The sequence below is a fragment of the Ambystoma mexicanum genome, chromosome 2p (genome assembly GCF_040938575.1).
Source record: "Ambystoma mexicanum isolate Mex_15411 chromosome 2p, UKY_AmexF1_1, whole genome shotgun sequence".
NCBI lineage: Eukaryota > Metazoa > Chordata > Amphibia > Caudata > Ambystomatidae > Ambystoma > Ambystoma mexicanum.
In genome coordinates, this window is record NC_090923.1 from 1,158,605,467 (window position 1) to 1,158,618,344 (window position 12,878).

Here is a 12,878-nt window from a genome sequence, read left to right on the forward strand (position 1 = left end):
AAAACTTGGAAAGACATCCTTTGGATAGCCGAATATGCCTACAATAACTCTGTCCGTTCGGGAACTGGGAAAACCCCGTTTTTTCTTTTATACGGCAGTCACCCTCGAACCTCGGAGTTGGATCCCCTCCAAGATCTTGAAACACCAGCAGTAGACTACCTGCATTCTACAATCACCCAAGCCTTTAAGGAAGCTGTTTCTCACCTTCAAAGGGCTAAAGAACAATACAAGAAAGGAGCAGATCAACATCGGAAGGAAGCCCCTCAATATCAAGTAGGGGATCAAGTATGGTTATCCACCAAATATCTACCTCTAAAAGGGCCACGCACATTCAACCCAAGATACCTTGGTCCCTATTCCATCACTACCATAGTAAACCCAGTAGCGGTCAAGTTGGACTTGCCCCCGCACATGAAGATACATCCGGTCTTCCACGTCTCTCTATTAAAACCTGTGCAACCTCAAACCCGACTAACTAAATCTCCAAAACCCATCCTAGTTGATGGAGAACTCGAGTTTGAAGTCAAAAGCATTCTGGACTCCAAGATCTCCAAATCTAAACTATTTTACCTAATTGACTGGAAAGGCTACGGCCCCCAAGAGAGATCCTGGGAACCTGCTGAATATGTCCACGCTCCTCGCCTAATAAAAAGATTTCACCGAACATTTCCTGACAAGCCAAAACCCCCGGAGAAGCCCGGTTTGGGAGGGGCCTTGAGGGGGGGTACTGTCATGATCTCTGCTTCCAAAAGGTCAGGGTTTTCCCAACTCCCTTGGAAGCAGATCCATAACCCAGGTTCCGAGTGCCAACCAGTCCCAATTGGGACCTTTTGGACCCAGTCCTGGCGCCAGTGGCACCAGGCTCATAAATATGCCCAGTCCCAGCGCTGGAAGCGCCGGGCTCATAATGCTTGGGTGGACTTACCTGCAGCAGACCATGCTGCTTACTTGCCTGCCAGTTGAGCCTCTGATCCTCTTCTGTTTGGAACTACTTTTCCTGTTGGGTGGGGCAGGAGCCACTCCCTAGGTTCAGAACACTGGAACTCTTCTGGAAAGCAGGAACTCTTTTCTTACCTAGGCGTGGCTGTGGAAGGAGACACCTAAGCACTACAGGAGGCTATTTAAACCACACCCGATGGATGAATCTTGCTTTGCGTTATTCTGCATCCTCTGCAGCAGAACGCTCATCGTGTCTTCTGCATCTGATCCTGGGCCTAAGGAAAAAGGCTTACCATCCTGAATCCAGTCTTCAGCAACACCTATAAAGACAAGAAAGAACAGGTTAGCATTACGGTCTTCAGTGACAGCGCTTCACTTCCCTGGTCCATCGGCTGTCACCAACGCCTCGCGCTGCATTCCGGCATCTGAAAGACAAAGGCTTACCTACTCTTCGTGCGCTCCGGAGGTCTTTGCACTGCATTCCGGCATCTGAAAGACAAAAGCTTACCAACTCTTCGCACGCTCCGGAGGCCTTCAGCGCTGCATCCCGCATCTGAAAGACAAAACAAGGTGCGTTTAAAGACATTGGGGAACTTTAATACTCACGTGCCATTACTCCTTTCCACATCTAACCCAGTGGGTATTCCGGCACCCTGCAGCCGCTCCGAACTTGTACCTGCAAAATAAAAAGACAGTTAGAGCGCATCGTGAAGCAGGCAACAAGCGCTTACTTACGTGCTTCCAGGCGCTTCTATTCCTCACACGGGCTCCATCTTCAACTCACTTCAGCCCGTCATCCGCCATCGCCGGAACCCTGCAAAACAAGAGACATCATTACTAAAGACTTTTAAAGACATTAGAATTACTCGAAACTTACCGTTCGTGCAGTAAACGACGGACAGCAGTCCTCTGAAGTCAAGAGGCCTGCTCCCCTTATCCAGTGAAGAAACTGGGTACAGCACCCTGCCCCGAGGCAGATGGAGAGCACGGCGTTCACTTACCTAAGGTGAGAGCGTTAACCTTTGGGGTTCTACAGGAGAAGAGAAAGGGAAGAAGAGAGAGACATTCAATAGCCCAGTTCATTAATCCCATATTTTCTATCTGCAGACATCTTACCCTTCGAGTCAGACATACAGTGCACAGAGGTCCAGCCCAAAGAGCCAGCCGTGTGTTACACATCACCTTTGAAGATACGGTATACGCCCAGTCAAGACCGGCGCCTCTACGGGAATCAGGTGAGCGTTACAACTGCAGACGTTACGCTAGGGATAGTATTACTGGAACTCCCCGTCGATGTCCCTTTTCGAGTTTCGAAAACAACAGCTGTAATACTCTGCAGCTTCCACTAGATGTCAGCCTATGCATAGCTTGTGCATCTAAGCAGATACAAGCATCAGAAATACTATGACGGTGAGTAATGTATCCCATATATACACAAGGATAATTAGACAATCTTTAAAAAGCAGTAACTACTCATAACATTAATCCCAAAGTTAGGATTCAATTCAACAAGAGCAATAAAGCAGGCGAGTATCTTTTTATATGTTATACATAGTCCAGCACATTGTGTGACATCATTTGAGGTCAGTAATAACACTTATTTGTGATCACCATTGCAATAGTGAGTTATCAGGAGGAAAAAGTTAGTTAAATCAGAACATGCTTTGTACTTTTGAAAAACAGATTCTCACAGAGGGATGTAGGCATTATTTTATCCCTGCAATAATAATGTTCAACAATTAAAACTTGTAATGGAACAACTACTGCCAAAGCCAATAGATTCAGAAGGCTGCCCTGGAGCCAGGACAGCCACGGTCAATGGACTAGTTCAAAGCTCTTCTTGGAAAAGGTTTTAGAAAAGTCAGTAGTTCAAATAGAAAATCACACAAGCTCAAGAGGAGCCACCTTGAAGAAGCGCAAGTGAGTTGAAGTCAACTCCAAAGTGGGTAAAATAGAGCTCCCCAAGCTAGGAAGGACCACAATTGGCAAAAGGTAGATGTACCCCAAGACCCAAAGTACCTGTAAACTGAAAAATGTGTTCCAGCTGGATGCCTTCCTGTTGCAGTGTAGCAGACCCTTGTTCGTGTTCCTTGGTCGTGGTGACAAAAGGGAGGAGGTCTGGCGGGCTTCTGTGGCACCACTCGAGAGAGGGGCTCGGCAACAATGGATTATCCTTGATTCAGTGGTCTTTTTTGGTTTTGGCGCCTTTTTCTCAGCACCAAAGAACGGAAAGCTCTGGTTAGAAGGTGCTTGATCTCTCGGTCCTGTACTCTGGTGATGGGACTCTGGATGAAGATTTCCTGCTTCTGTAGGGTCCTCTGGATGCCCACGAAGTGTTGGCCAGATTCACACTTCCGGAGACAATGCACTAGATTATGGTCAGGAGTCCCTGGCACTGGGATTCTGCAGCCTTGGAATGTCACAGCAGGTCGGGGGTTGCACCAAAACGAAGCAGGTCTTAAGGCTAGCTGGTCCCACCAGCCAAATGGTGGAAGTCCTCCTGTACAGGTCTTCCCAGTCAAAACAAAAACTGGATCAGCAGAGCTGCAGGTCTTCACCGGGCACTTCGCGGTCCAGGAGGTTGCTGCTGGCGTTCCTTCATGTCGTCTTTGTTGGATGTTGTCCTCCAGTCGTCGACTCTGCCTCTAGTCCCAAAAACCTCACCTTTTAAGCAAGTTCCCATTCACTCACAGCCCTAGGCTTTCAATCATCCTGCAGGACAGCCAGCCGGCCAATCAGAACTGCTTTCACTCAGGCACACCTAGAGACAAAGAACAGGGGAGTTTCAGGACCCTCCCTCATTTCCTGCCTTTCCAGACATGCTGGACCCTGGGCGGGCTTCAGAGCTGAAGCCCGCCAAAGGCAAAATGCACAAAGGACTCAAACCTGATTCAAACGACAGAGTCAAAGCCCAGAAGAAACTGACAAGAAATGGCAAAAAAGAAGACGGCGCCATTTTGGGATAATGGTCACCCTTTGGGGCTGTACTGCAGCCGAGGAATCGGCTTGCAGATACATGGCACAAGGTAGTTAAAATGAAACCACTGCCACCAGCCCTTCAAGTTAGTTAGTGTAACAGAATGTTAAATAGAGAAGTGGGACAAAGGAGTTACTATGTAACACCCTAGCACTCCACACAGGGTTGTGTGCGCTGAACCCACAAAAGAAAAGGCAAGTAAGACAGGGGTCATCTTACTATTCTTGAACAGTAGTTCACCCAAGAAAATGTAGTTCAACATTAAGAAAAGTCCAAGGGACAAAAGGTGCTGTGTGTCACAATGCAAAAAGCAGATGCCTATGAAGTTTACCAGACTCCATAAAACAGTAAGAAACACAGAAATCCTAGTCGTAAAAAAACACATAAGAGAGTGAGAAAAAAAAGTCCCACTCACTCAGGAGTTAAATTTAAAAAGCCCTGAGTCCAGCAAAAGAGCTGAGGGTCTCTAAAGGTTAAAGGGAATTGGCACTGAAATGTAAATTCTCCCCAACAGTCACTGCTTGTAATGCTGCTTCCTTTGCTTGCTATGTTAGGTGTGCCACCCCATGGTCATCATCCATCCAGCAGGGGTTACCTCAGTAATTTTGCATTACTCCATGTGATGCCTGGAGTGTCTCATGCTGATCAGAGCCGCTGGATATATGAGGAGCTCCAGTTTTAATAGCCACCTCAGGGGCTTAGTATGCCAGTCACAGCCCATTGTGGGGGCCGTTATGAGAACCAGCATAGTGCTCTACTATCTTGATCCATGCCCCCCGCTCCGCCTCCTGCCGCAGCCTCCCTCTCTGCTGCTCACCTCGGATTATGCAGTTACAGGTGGCTTGCCGGCCCGGCTCCCGTCGCGTTGCTGGTCCCCTTCACCTCGCACTTCTCCACTACAGGCGGGAGGCCGTGTCTCGACCTCACTGCTCCGTCCTCCGCTACCAGGCAGTTATCGCTCTCAACGGAGCTGCCTTCGGGGACGAGAGAGGACCCACGGCTTGCCTGCTGCTCACGAAACATTGCTCCAGTGACTCCAGGGGAGCCGCAGCTGACTCCTGGTGGGTCTCCTTAGCCTCCCGGCTCTGATTGCTGCTTCAAGAGGCCGAAGGTGCCACCACCATCCAGCATCTCGGCCCTCACCAGGCAGTGCTCCCACAGCCTCCCACATTTGCTTTGGCCCCACCTTCTTCCCCCTACCACTTCACTGCTCCACTCGCTGCTGAGCTTGCGCCATCCGCCATTTTCTGCCTCGACGGCCGCCTCCTCACAGGCTGTTGGTGCACCATATTCTCTGTAAATTAGGGCTACTCGTGGCCTGTGGCCGGCATCACCTTGTGCCCACATCCTTCAGGATTCCAGACCTTCAGATTTTAGGTCTGATTGGGGCACAGGAGGGGGGGGGAACCACCTAAGGGAAGACCTCAAGGGTTAGGAGACCCGCGGCTAAGCAGCCACTTTGCAGGCTGCAGGCAATGCCCCCTGTGAACTGAGTTCTAAAAAGTAATGTTGCAAGAAGTATACTTGTAACAGGGTTGGTTTATTTAGGAATTTCTTAACTGAGTGTCACTGCATGACTGACAAGTCTACTACCCTTGAATGACTGACTTTATTCTAAAAGTATATCTAACCTGGTGTTACTCACCAAGAATAGCTGATTGCATTCTTAATGTGTTTTAGGTTTGACTCACCTTGAACTGCTGATTGCTATTTTTAATAAGGTTATACTTTGGGTTGTATCCCTTGAGTATTGAGTTGCTTTTTATTATTGTTTATGATATGGGATAGTACTTATTTCCACAAGATCTATCTGGGCCTACTTGTATTTAAATAAACAATTTTTATTTTTTACAATACGTAGTGTTTCAGTGTTTCTTTGGACCATATGTATGCTACAATTTCTTTGTACCAAGCTACAGCCCTCTCTCCCTCCTAAGATAAGCCTGGCTGCTCTGTCTATGCTACCACATGTTCTCAGGTTGTACAGCCTTATACTAAGAGTGGATTTATGTACTGCCTCAGATGTATGTTTTTATGAAGCCTTTAGTTGGACTACCAGACGCACAGTTCTTTGTTTCTTTTGCTTGAGGACATTTGTGCTCCTTGGTCTATCTTCTACGTCCCAGAGTGGTTGGCTGGCAACCATGTACTCTGCATAGTTCTCACATTCTTCTTCTTCACAGTACAACTGGCCTGATGAGGTGGATTGTTGGGGATATTGCATTAAGCAATTAATACTGGTTTGGAGGGACTTGAGCGGTCATCAGATATTCTTGTCGACTCCTCATAAAGGAGTCTAGGGAGTTCCTTGACAGATTGGGAGCCCTTGTCCCCAAGAGGAGAGTCTCTTCCTCTGAGGTCCCACTTTCTGCTACCCCTAGAGGGGAGTATCATGTAGCGGTCTCACCTGACTAGCCTCACAGAGAAGTGCTTCCATTTGGGGAGAAGTGACGAGATCCTTTGAATCGTCACAATGTGTAGTACGTTCCGCCAATAGTTCTGGTAAAATAGCTTTCCAGGGAACCAGTCTATGTCCCCAGCAGCTTCCAGACAATTTGTTTTTGTGAGACAAGATGAGAAACACCTTAACAGCATGCTGTTTTTGTTCTGCCTCCACAGATGAGAATTGAAGATGTGCTGAGCCCTGAACTGTGCGTATGCCGGACAGAGGATGGGCGCGTTCTGGATGGTCAGTTAAGCATTCTTCTCCGTTTTATTCCCAATTCTCTCACCCTTTCTTCTACCCTCTCATTACTCTAGTATGGTCAGTTTCTTCTTTTTCTTTCATCCTTTCTTCTGTTTTGTTTTCCCTCATTCTGTACTCTGTTCCTCTTCCCATGGTTTGTTCTTTCCCCTTTTACTTCAAGTTTTCCTTCTGGCATCTGTCGTCTCTTGCTCCTTATTCTTTGATGATCTTTCTCTCCCTCTTTTTTCTCTTGTCCATTGTTCTCGCTCCATGCCTTTCTTTACCTCTGCCCCAATCTTCACTAGCTTCCTTTTCTCTCTCTCCCCATTACTACCCTGTCACCTATGGGCATTTCTTCTCCATTCTTTTACACCCTCATACTTTATCCTTTCATATCCTGTTACCCATTCCCATTGTTAGCCTTTGCATTCTTTTCATTGTTGTCTTGGCCTTGTCACTGTTTTATCATGCTCCATTATTTTCTCCAATCTCTCCTGTTTCAGTGCTTTTCCTTTCTTTTCCATGCCCTCCTATCTTGCTTTCTGTTCTCACTCTGTCCTGTTTTCTCAAACTGGTTTTTGTGCCTTTGGCATCATTTTCAACTACATCTTGCCTTCAGTTGTCCTTGCCTTTTCCCACACTTTGTTTTTGCTGTGCTGTCCTCCTGTCTTCTGCTGTTTCACAGTGGACTGTGTAGTCCCTTCCTCCTACTCACTGTTCTCATCTCACCCTTACATCTCTGTCTTGCTCTGTTCTCTCTGTTGTCTTTCTCACCCTCTTCCACTGTTATTTTGGTTCCTATTTTCACTCCCATCCTTTTATACCTCTATCCCTTCCACCATATTCTGTCATTATTCCTTTCCCACAATTCCATGATCTTTGTTTCCTTGCTGTTCTATCTGTTCCTGTTCCCTGTCTCCATATTCTTCCTCCGCTCGGTCGATGCCGCTTTCAAATCTCACATCTATATATTCTTTATACTCTGCCCCTGCACTCTCCTAGTGTTGGTCAATGCCATACTTCCTTCTGTGCTGATAGTTTTAAAATAAATGTAGGCACTTGACATTAAACAAGCAAATGTTCCCATTGTTCCTGTCTCTAGGAGAGCCAGATGCTATCTTTTTCAGCAGTACGTCTTTTGAAGTCCCGCCAAACAATAGAATGCCTCTTTATGTTGCACCACAAAGTTCCCTTGCAATAGCCACTGTATCTCATGACAAATATATAGGTCCAATTTCAGCACCTGTATATTGTACAGTTTTGCATAAAAAGGCTGTCAATGGTGTCAGTGTAGCGACATATGCAGGTCCAAGACACAAGCTAAACAAGCAAAATCTGGATTCAAACCTGCTCTGCAGGCTTCAGGGCAAGAGTGTACCTTAGTGACCTTTCATGCCAATTTTCCAAATAGAAAACTGAATTTAACGGGGAAGAACATAGCACACTAATTATAAATCAATCATATTGAAGTTCACTCTTATTAGCTAGAATGAAATAAGACATTATAGAGTCTATTCTAAGCATTAATGTCAAAGGAAAAGCACAAATAACACAGTGAGAACACATGTTTGGAAGTGAAAAAGAACACACAACAATGTGCATCCACATTCCCTATGTTTACACTTAATGCACAATACATACACAAGTTCCTTACACCTTTTTACAGTGTTGGTTTCATAAGAACCAGGTTACGTGGACAGACCTTTACTAAACCTCTCAATTCAATCTAAAGATCACTATTCGACAGGGCATTCATTTCTTCCACTACCATTTTCCCCAAACAATTCAGCCCTTGTGTAGTGATTCTAGTATCTCATTGAAAACCAGTCTGTTCCTAACCATATCCACACATCCAGAGGTATCCCTAGGTACTGAGCAGGAATTGGGCTGGCTGTCCAGGAACTTTCATTTGCTGCATATTGTGGCACAGCACCCAATCCCAGGTGCATCCTACCCACAGGCCTGGTAAAACCTGACTTGTCGGGCCCAGACAATTCCAGACAATTTCAATGGGACCTCGAGCTTGAATTGAGCACACCATCCTTTTGACAATTGAAGCTGCTATACTTCCACTGCCATGGCAACAGCTCTGCAGGAACACCACATTTTTTAGTGAGCTCTCAAGGCCCGATCCGATTGTATAAATACTCACAAATACTGAGTAACTGTTAATTCAGGAAGACTTGCACTACATAGGTAAAGTCCCATTCCAAAGCTTCTCCAGCTGAGGTTCCTTTCCAGATGAGGTTTCTCAGCAGTTCCTGCGACATGGTACTGAGGGCAGAGATTATTCTCGGTTCGCCAATGCTCGCATCTGCATTAGTCATTTTTCTGGCAGAGGGTGCCCTTGCGTCGGTTTGATGTCCCTCGAAGGCCTCTTTCGAGTGTGACATCAGCGGCTGTTATAAGAAGCACGCACGGTGCCAGTTGGCTCAGTTCTGTTTTCCGCAAACGTGTTCGCTTTGAGAACTCAGCGCGCCTCGTATCATCTCTTTTTCTTCCACCCCGGTCTGGCTTCAAGAAGTATCGGGACTGCAGGTACAAGATGTCCATCACAGACCTGCATCATATTTTCTTGTGGTGCCTGGGCGAGGACCATGCTACGGACGATTGCTTGAAGTGCCAGGCGTTGACTGCCATGGCCTTGCGGGAGCATAAGGGGAAATTGAAGGTAGGCCGTGTTTCCAAGCCCTGTATATCTAAGTCTACTGGTCTGTCGACTGACGAGTCGAGAGGAGACTGTCCTCGTCGGAAGAAGTCCAAGCGATCTAGGTCCCGGAGTGGGTCACGTCACTCTTCCTCTTCGTCGAGGCGGTCCAGGAAGCGGCGTCATCGTTCGCCTTCCCCGTCCTCGTCCAATAACGACTACCTGAAAAAGGTGGCCTGCCCCACTAAATCCTCTTCCCCCGAGGAATGGGAGTCTTTTCAGGAGTAAATGGTGCAGATTTTCCAATCTCAGGGCACAGATCCATCCACACCTTCGTTAGAAGCTGGCAAGGAACGGTCTCAACCTGATACTTGTGCGCCATCGGGCCCAGGTAGCCGGCGCAATAAGCATCGGGAGACGCTGAGGTCCCGGTCGGACAAGGTATCGGGGGATCGCCAGAGACGTGCCAGGTCCAAGTCGCGTTCTTCGTCTCCAGCGAAACCGTCCAAGCATGTGAAGTTGTCGAAGGTGTCGACGCCATCGGCGCCGTGTCCGTCGAGTGAGTCTGTCGGGTCTTTACACCCAGTCAGGCCCTCGAAGCTATCATCGCCATTGTCGACGTTGACGCCGTCAATGCCATTGGTGCCGGCTGGCCTGAATTTACTGATGGAAGCCCCTGTGGCTGTGTATCTTCCAAGGAAGGCACCTTCCAAGTCTGTGAAGCCTGTCCCTGATAAGAGGTGTACTGCTCTCCGTAGGAAGGAGTTTTTTCAGTCTCTCCAGAATATCTATGAAGATGAAGAGGGATCCGATGAGGATGTTAGTCCTTTTGGTCTTCCAAATGGGACTCCCAATGTTCCGGACTGTCTCATTTCTGAGGAGAGTAGGATTGAGGATCTGCGTCAGTCCTTGCATGATGCCAGTGCATGATGCCAGAACATGGCGGACGCTCTGAGCAGGCAGAGCTCCGATTCGGAGCTAGCTCAGGAAGTCCTTCAGGAAATCCTTGCCCTTTGGGGAACCCCGCAAGTGGACCTGTTCCCGACTGGTGCCAACCAGAAGTGTGAAAGGTATTGCTCGAGGGAATTTCCTCCGAGAGGAGCTCTGGGAGACGCACTCGTCGTGGAGTGGCTCTTCCCGCTAGTGTAGGACGTTTCCTCTGATCCCCGTTATCCCTCAAGTTCTAAGGAGGTTGCAACGGTTCGGGACCCGCATGATCCTCATTGCTCCAGATTGGGCCAGGAGAGCGTAGTACGCAGACCTTCTAGACATGTCAATCTGTCCTCCAATGCATCTGCCCCTAAGAGAGGATCTTCTCTTGCAAGAGGAAGGTCGGGTTCTCCACCCGGAGGTCAAGACTCTAAACCTTCACGCATGGTTTCTGAGAGGTTGAGATATCAGGATTGGGACCTCCCGGATGATGTGATGGAGGTGTTGCTTTCGGCTAGGCGGCCGGCAACAATGTCCCTGTAACGTTGCCATTGACGTAAATTTTGCGACTGGTGCAGAGGAAAGAATGTTGATCCTTTTCACTGCTAAATTCCGGAGGTTCTCTTCTTCTTGCTTTTTTGGCCCACAGGGGTCTTCAGGTGGGCACCATTAAAGGTTATTTGGCAGCACTGTCTATCTTTAAGCACTCTTCAGATGAATGCTCTTATTTTAAAATTCCACTGATAACTCCGTTTTTGAAAGGGCTCACAAATGTGTTCCCGCCATTGCTGTTTCAGGTGCCGGTCTGGGAACTTAATTTGGTTCTGAAATTTCTGATGGGTGCTCCATTTGATCCTTTGCACTCCTGCCCGTTGACATTTAAAACAGTTTTCTTAGTTGCTGTTACATCTGCTAGAAGAGTGAGCGGGTTGCATGCACTTTCTTCTAAGCGACCCTTTACTTTGTTCAACAAGGACAGCATTGTATTGAGAGTATGTATGTCCTTTCTTCCTAAGGTTGTGTCACAATTTTATTTGAGTCAGAAGGTGGTACTCCCTTCTTTCTATCCTCCTCCTCATCCTAGTAATGAAGAGGAAAGGCTCCGTAGGTTGGATCCTAGAAGAGTCTTTTGCTTTTATCCCTCCAGAATGGCCAAAATCAGAGTGGACGACCAGCTATTTGTGGGGTATACTGGACACCGTTTAGGGCAGTCTGTTACTAAGCAGACCTTGTCTAGGTGGATTATCCTCACTATTTCGGAATTCTACCAGTTGGCTGGTAAAGACCCTCCTGAGGGTTTGCGGGCTCATTCCACCAGGGGACATTGCTATTTCGACAGCCCTCCAAAGGGGTGTGCCGGTGAAAAATGTCTGTGACGCTGCATCATGGTCCTCTGTACACACGTTTGTTAAGCATTACTCTCTGGATACTTCCCGTGCTCAGAATGTTGCCTTTGGTAAGGCAGTGCTTTACTCAGCCATTTAATTGGGTATGTCTAAATTCTTTTCCCTCCTCCAATCATGATTACTGCTTTAAGAGGATGTCATAGATGAGGTATACGTTGGAGGACACAAACCATTCGAAGAACAAGTTACTTACCAAACTGTTCAATAAAGCACTACATTGACCATAATTCCTAGAGACTGCAACTGCATTTATATTGGTTTCACCTGAATTGAATGGCAACTCAGCCTCCCTGAAGAGTATTGCAGATACCAAAGCGCTTGGAGGAGTACAACAGTGCAAGAAGGGAATCGACCCTGTGAACTATTGGGCAGTAATTGGGATTTAACCCTGTGAATATTTTGGAAATTTTGGGATTTATCCCTGTGATTGTTTTTGGACACTTGTTCAGGTAATATATTGGCCAGGAATTGGAGTGTACGCCTCGCCCCTGCTTTTTTGAACATTTAACTTGTGGAGATCCAGACTCCAGAGGCTGCAGCACCAGGGCTATTTTGCCCTACACTGGAGAGCCATAATCATGGTTTTCCCCCCTCCCCCTGCTTAAGGGTATGATGTGTGTGTTGGAGGGGAGTCTTTCACTGGTCACCTGAATTGTTTAAATGGGTTCACTACATTGACCATCATTCCTAAAGACTGCAACTGCATTTATATTGGTTTCACCTGAATTGAATGTCAACTCGGCCTCCCTGATGAGTATTGCAGATACGAAAGTGCTTGGAGGAGCACAACAGTGCAAAAAGGGAATCAACCCTGTGAACTATTGGGCAGTAATTGGGATTTAACCCTGTGATTGTTTTTGAACATTTTACTTACCAAACTGGTAACGTTCTTTCGACTGGATGTTCCTCCAACGTATTCCTCAACGCCCTCCCAGTTTACCCCTCAAGAATTTCCCATGCATTACAGCTTACGTCCCACAAGACTAAGTGCAGTCTATGCCGTGTTCTGGGCATGTGTGCCACACGTTGTGAGGGGGGAAAAACATGTACTGAGGCTACATGCGCCGTGCGTGCTACTTATAACAGCCGCTGATGTCACCCTCGACGGAGGCCTTCGAGGGACATCGACCCGACGCAAGGGCACCCTCTGCCGAAAAAATTTCCGAAGCAGCAAAGTTGTGGACATTACATGGCATAGATGAGGAATACATTGGAGGAGCATCCAGTCGAAAGAACGTTACCAGTTTGGTAAGTACTTGTTTACTCTGACCTCTCTAGCTTGGTTGCTGTATC

General features: G+C 47.3%; 1 protein-coding gene across 1 annotated transcript in view; it reads left to right on the plus strand.

Moving 5' to 3' along the window:
• The window catches only part of GPKOW (G-patch domain and KOW motifs), a 458,842-nt gene that overhangs the window by 373,697 nt on the left and 72,267 nt on the right, over positions 1-12,878 (plus strand). The window contains exon 9 of the mRNA XM_069645285.1: positions 6,536-6,605. Within this exon, the coding sequence (XP_069501386.1) occupies positions 6,536-6,605 (70 nt within the window). The remainder of the gene's footprint in view (positions 1-6,535; positions 6,606-12,878) is intronic.